This window comes from Lycium barbarum, chromosome 12 (assembly GCF_019175385.1).
Source record: "Lycium barbarum isolate Lr01 chromosome 12, ASM1917538v2, whole genome shotgun sequence".
In the NCBI taxonomy this organism is placed as follows: domain Eukaryota; kingdom Viridiplantae; phylum Streptophyta; class Magnoliopsida; order Solanales; family Solanaceae; genus Lycium; species Lycium barbarum.
In genome coordinates this window covers 103,559,610-103,566,499 of record NC_083348.1, presented here as the reverse complement: position 1 = coordinate 103,566,499, position 6,890 = coordinate 103,559,610, and the positions used below count along the sequence as shown (strand labels likewise).

The 6,890-nt window shown below is 40.7% G+C and overlaps 1 protein-coding gene across 1 annotated transcript; it reads left to right on the top strand.

Annotated features, from left to right (window-relative positions):
* The first annotated feature begins 1,747 nt into the window (after positions 1 to 1,747).
* On the top strand, positions 1,748 to 5,894 carry LOC132621178 (NADH dehydrogenase [ubiquinone] flavoprotein 1, mitochondrial). The gene is made up of 3 exons (XM_060335348.1): positions 1,748 to 1,894; positions 3,190 to 4,662; positions 5,617 to 5,894. The coding sequence occupies exons 1-2, from the start codon at positions 1,892 to 1,894 to the stop codon at positions 4,648 to 4,650; spliced, it is 1,464 nt and encodes a 487-aa protein (XP_060191331.1). The 5' UTR covers positions 1,748 to 1,891; the 3' UTR covers positions 4,651 to 4,662; positions 5,617 to 5,894.
* The last annotated feature ends 996 nt before the right edge of the window (positions 5,895 to 6,890 follow it).

Below are 6,890 nucleotides of genomic sequence, written 5' to 3'. Positions count from 1 at the left end.
ATTTGAATCTAACCTTATCTGGAAGGATAATTTTTCAAGGATTATACAACTTTTAAAATAGGAACAAACTCTAAATGATGGGCCTAAAAAGAGGTTAGTTGGTTAAATCCTTAAATCAGCCGGGGCAATTCGCAGAATTGCCCTTCTTTTGGGGTGGTCTTTAAATTTTGCCCTTCATATTTGAAATCTTTAAATTTTGCCATTCGCTAAATCCCATGGGTTTCAGGTTCGAACCCCACACAGTCAAAATTTTTTTAAAAAAATCGCAATACAAAGTTTAAATTTCGCTATGCCCCCATCGGCATACACTTGTGAAGGAATTAGCAAAGTTATGCCGGATCCGGCATACTTATGCCGGATCCGGCATACTTATGCCTTATGGCAGACTTGGCATAAGTATGCCGGTTCCGGCATAACTTTAATAATTCCTTCACAAGTGTATGCCGGATCCGGCATAAAAGTTTGCCCATTAAAAGTATGCCCCATCGGCATAAACTTGTTAAGGATTTACCAAACTTATGCCGATGGGGGCATACTTATGCCTTATGGGCAAACTTTGCCTTGAAGCATATATATGTATTTTTTCAAGCATATATACCAAAGTTACATGGAAAATTATTATGCTGCAACCAAATGTCCATCCCTTATACAAATTCACACTTTGGCTGGCAATACAAGGTAGATTAGCAACTGTTAATAGACTTCACAAATTTGGCATTCAAGTGCCACCTAATTGCATCTTCTGTGGGCAGACCCAAGAAACATTTTCCCATCTTTATTTTGAATGCTCCATCACAAAAGGGCTGTGGTACAGATTGTTGGTATGGCTGGGGTACACTAGAAGAATAGGGGGCTGGCAAGATGAAATCAAATGGATCTCACACATTGCTAGACACAAATCAGGCCACTGCTCCATTACTTGCTGCATTTTTGGTATGCTAGTGGCATTGGTTTGGAGAGAAAGGAACCTACTCAGATTTCAAAACACTCAGTTTCTTCCTGATAGACTCTGCAGAGAGATTGCACAACATATTCACATCCAAGGCAGGAACAACTTCAAATGGGAGCTCTTGCTGCTATGAATTGCTATCCCTAGCTAAGTGTAGTTGATTGAAACTGGCTGTTGTTTTTTTAATGTAATAGTTGCTCCTAGTTTGACTTATACAAGTTAGTGAGTAGGAATTTTACCATGTACAGTTGAAGGTCAGCTTCAACTTTGTGTTGTACAAGTTTTTTGGATGGAATAAAATAGACTTTCAACCAAAAAAAAAAAAAAAGTTTGCCTTATAAGGCAAAGTTTAAATTTTGTATGCCCCCTCCGGCAGACTTTTAGTTATGTTTAACTAAAAGTCTGCCGGAGGGGGCAGACTTTGCCTTGAGGGGCAGACTTTTAGTTATACCGGATCCGGCATAACTTTAACTTTCTCTTAAAGATTGTATGCTGGATCCGGCATACACTTCCCCAGTCCTGCCTTGCGAAATTATTTTTTTATTTTATGCCTGAGCGGGGGTTCGAACCCAGAACTTCATGTATTCGCTCATCTTTCCAAGCAAAGGGCAAAATTTAAAGACCACAACTATGAAGGGCAAAATTTAAAGACCACAAATTTGAGGGGCAAAATTTAAAGACCACCCCAAACGAAGGGCAATCCGTGCAAAAAAATGAATCAGCCGTTGTCACTAAGGCCCATTATGACACTTGCTAAAATGAAGGCCCATCATGATATTTGCTACCCATCAAGGCCCACTACGTGGACCGTCATGATTCACAAATCACAACAGCTTCATTCTCTTTTTTTCTCGTGTTGTTAAGAAAGACAATATAGCTTCAATCTCACCCTAATCTGCTCTAAAATCAGCTCTATTTCATCACATTTCTGCTTCAACATTCATGGTGCGTCCCTCTCTTCGATCTATATTTTTCTATATATATATATATTTTTTTGCCACCAAAATGGAAATGAAAATATATTGTGAAAAATGCATTTTAATGCGTTCTTGGTTTGTTATTTTTTTTTTTTGGTTCTCTTGAGGAGGAATTTTTATTGCGAATTTCAAAGATGGGATTTTTAAGGTTAGTGTTTAACTGATTTGGAATGGTAATTGTATTCATATAAAGAAGAATGAGGAGAACCCCTAATTGCCTTTGATCTTATTTGATGCTTGGATAAGTTATCAAGGAGAGCTGTTGCTTCATTGATCTGCTTTAAAAAAAAAAAAAAAAAACTGGGTTATTTTTATAGATTTGAGTATGCTATAGCTTATGAAAGTTCGTATTTTGAACCTAAATTCCTTATCAGAACTCTTAAATTCATGTACCTAGTGTCTTCTTTTCTTTGTTTGTCTCTGTGTGTGTGTTTTACTTTGTAGTTTAGAATGAGTTATTACATGTATATTGGTTAACAAGGAATTTATGGAGTCTGCCCCTATACTTGGAATTAAGCCCTTTCGAGAGATAAGCAACAATTTTCAGGGGAAAGAAAATAGTTTTACTCTATTACTTTGGTGGAAGGCTTGAAGCAACGGTAAAGTTGTCTCTCCGTGTGACCTATAGGTCACGGGTTCGAGCCGTGGAAGCAGCCACCAATGCTTGCATTAAGGTAGGCTGTCTGCATCACACCCCTTGGGGTGCGGCCCTGCCCTAGACCCTGCTAACCCGGGATGCTTTGTGCACCGGGCTGCCCTGCCCCTTTTTTTTTAGAGACGACTTTACGTTGCTCCAAGCCTCATGTAATTTTTTAGAGAGGTAGATGTAAATTAAATTAGTACCTAAACTATTAAAACAGTGTAGTGGAAGATGTCTTGCATCTGAGCCCCCCCCCCCCCCCCCCCCCCCCCCAATGGACACATACACATCAAAAGGGGAAAGTTCTTTTTGTTTCTTCCCTTTTTTAGCCGATTCCCTTAGCATCAGGTATTAACAATATACTTTCTGTATAATTTTGAGGTGTTACTCTCTTGATCTTATGTTTGCAATCTATTAACTCTGCTTCCGTGAGTTTAGCAAAGTGTACCCCCATACGAAGCCCGGGAAAAAAGGTGGGTTGTGGATGATCTCCTAGAATCATGATGTATATACCCATCACTTAGTGCAGTACGATTATTTCTTGGTAATTATGCTTGCTCAATCTCGCCTCTTATGAGAGTAAAATTACTGATGTAGTGACGTGTCTCATGTTCTTCTCACAGGCACCTATAAAGGGCCTTCTTTCTCTGCAAAGGACTGCATTAGCTCAGCGTTCTGGTGAAAGATGGGGCCTACATGGTAGGTTATTTAGCACTCAGGCTGCATCAACTGCTGGCACTCCCCAACCTACACCACCACCACCACCTCCTGAGAAGACACACTTTGGCGGCCTTAAAGATGAGGATCGTATTTTCACAAATCTCTACGGATTGCATGACCCTTACCTCAAAGGTGCCATGAAGCGAGGAGATTGGTACAGAACAAAAGATCTTGTCATCAAGGGTTCTGACTGGATTGTGAATGAAATGAAGAAATCTGGTCTTCGAGGACGTGGTGGTGCTGGTTTTCCATCTGGTCTCAAATGGTCCTTCATGCCAAAGACAACAGATGGCCGTCCTTCATATCTTGTTGTCAATGCTGATGAAAGTGAACCTGGAACCTGTAAAGACAGGGAAATCATGAGACATGACCCACACAAGTTGTTGGAAGGCTGTCTGATTGCTGGAGTGGGGATGAGGGCTAGAGCTGCTTATATTTATATCAGGGGAGAGTATGTGAATGAAAGGTTGAGCCTCGCGAAGGCTAGGAAAGAAGCCTACGAAGCTGGATTGTTGGGGAAAAATGCTTGTGGATCTGGTTATGATTTCGACGTATATATTCATTTTGGTGCTGGAGCCTATATTTGTGGTGAAGAGACAGCTCTTCTGGAGAGCCTTGAGGGCAAACAAGGCAAACCAAGACTGAAGCCTCCATTTCCAGCTAATGCGGGACTATATGGATGTCCAACAACTGTCACTAATGTTGAAACTGTAGCTGTTTCACCAACCATCTTAAGGCGTGGGCCGGAGTGGTTTTCTAGTTTTGGCCGGAAGAATAATGCAGGGACAAAGCTGTTTTGCATCTCAGGCCATGTAAACAGGCCCTGCACAGTCGAAGAGGAAATGAGCATTCCATTGAAGGAGCTGTTAGAGAGGCACTGTGGCGGCGTTCGTGGAGGATGGGACAATTTGCTTGCTGTAATACCAGGAGGTTCATCTGTTCCATTGCTTCCCAAGAACGTATGTGAGGATGTACTAATGGATTTTGATGCACTCAAAGCTGTGCAGTCAGGGTTGGGAACTGCTGCCGTAATTGTCATGGACAAGTCAACTGATATTGTAGATGCAATTGCAAGGCTCTCGTACTTCTATAAGCACGAGAGCTGTGGTCAATGCACACCATGTAGGGAAGGCACAGGGTGGCTTTGGATGATCATGGAAAGAATGAAGGTTGGCAATGCAAAGTTGGAAGAGATTGACATGCTCCAAGAGGTGACGAAACAGATTGAAGGGCATACCATTTGTGCCTTGGGTGACGCTGCTGCGTGGCCAGTGCAGGGTCTTATTAGGCACTTTAGACCAGAGCTAGAAAGGAGGATCAGGGAGCACGCAGATAGGGAGCTACAACAGGCTGCTGCTGCTTGAGTTTTTTAAAAGGTTGGTTCTTAAACCAGTGTTACATTTACATTATAGTGTTGATAATAACTATGGATTCTACACGTGATAAACATTCATCTAAAAAGATTTATTCTTTGCATGCTGTGAACTTTAATAAAGTGAGATTGAATTCCAAATTCAGTAAAATACTCTCCCTTTTTATCTAGGTCCCTTTTCTTGTTGGATTATCAAAAAACATAGTAAGATATACAACGTTCTCCAAGGTATTCCGCTCAGGAACTTTATCTCCTTTGCCCTTTTGTAGTACTTCTGACCTCTCCTTGACCATTGCAACTTCAATTATTTCTGTCATGACAATGAATTTCCAAAATTCCTACCCAACCTAGAGAGAGCAACTCTTCTTGGGACCAATATAAGAGAAACAAGCCAACAAAAAAAGGCAGGAACAGACAACAGTCATAACACTGGCGGCTTTAGTGGATTTTGCATGACAACCCTGTGCAAGCATGCATGGGGATGTGTTCTTTGATCACTGAAATTGAGAGACATATCTCTCCAAAAAATTAGAAACTAATGAAAAAGCGCCTGAAGGGTGTGACTAGTTATAAGCTGTTTGAATACATCAAAATGATCTAAACAGCACAACGATCTTCAACATTTCGCATGTTCCATCTTCGTGTATGAAGTTAGAGATATCTCGTCAATAGTCATCCTATTGTGTTGCTATACAGTTCCTGTAACCAGCTCCGCGTTTTGACAAATTTAAGCACTGATGTCTACTTTTGAAGCATTCACACTCTGATCATTGTTGAAAGAATACTATAATAGATTGGTTCGCCCCCACCTCCATCCCTCACCCCCACTGCCACACCCCTGCCTTTCCCATTTGTTATGTCTTTCAAATATTAATTTTCATACATCAGCGTCTGCAATAACTAAATTACTTGTACTTGTCGTGGCTATTGATAATCTTTTCATGTCTCTGTTTTTCAGCTTGCTGTTTGATACCATGGAATAAATTTTGATTAAGTACCAGAAGTATGAATGTGGGAGGGGAAAGCAGGACGCAAAGCTTCCCTATATCCAGCTGCTTTTTATTGTCAAGCTTGTGTAAACTATTGTTACATTGTTTGTACAATGGATAATATTTGTTTCGGACTGGTACATCTAATGTCATGATGTTTCCATACATTATAATTGCCATGACTTTGATAGGTGAAAGATGCGCAGTATTTGTTATGTTGCGTTGAATAAAAGCTACACTTTGGTAATTCCATGACCTCAAAGTTCCTTTGTTGCTCAAGGATATCATCTGCTCAGACGTTACACTATTATTCACACTTGGATGTCACATCTTTGAGAAATTTGATAGATCAAATACTGCAGGTGTTAGATCCGTTCCCTCGTTGTATATGAAGCCGACAGCTCTATTTTCTGTCATTCTGCGTGTGAGATTCAACTAAGAGAATTTGATCAACATTTTAAATATTTTATTTTTTGGATTTGATATGAAAGAGAATTCACGTTCTGTATTACTTTCTATTTGATTTTTTAATACGTAATGTTTACTAAAAAAGTAAATTACTCTAATTTTAACTTCAAAAGCAGATCACTGATAAATGATGCAACAATAGCATATCCAATGTAATTCCACAAGTGGGGTCTGGGGAGGGTAAGATGTCTACAGATGTTATCTCTATCTTTATAGGGTAGAGAGGTTATTTCCCATAGACTCTCGGCTCAAAAGAAATAGAGTCAAAGCAGGTGATACGAAAATAATAGTACTACGAAAAGGGGAGAGAAGATGGAAAGGCTAGCCCCTACGTCTTTCACACGCAGCGCAGGGGTAGAGGTTGTTTCCCGTAGACCCTCGGCTCAAAAGAAATAGAGTCAAAGCAGGTGATACCAAAATAATAGTACTATGAAAAGGGGAGGAGGATGGAAAGGCTAGCCCCTACCTCTCTCACACGTAGCGCAACGTAACTCAACTACCTACTAGCCTTCTATCCTAATCATCGACCTCCAAAGCTTTCTATCTAAGATCATGTCCTCTGTCAGCTGAAGTTGCGCCATGTCCTATCTAATCACCCCCCTCTTCCCCCCACCAAGTTCTTCTTCGGCTTACCTCTACCTTTCCTAATTCTTGCGACCGCCAATCTTTCACATCTTCACACCTCTTCTTCACATGCCTGAACCATCTTAGCCTCGCTTTCCTCATCTTGTCCGTCATGGAGGCCACTCCGACCTTGTCCCGTATATTTTTATTT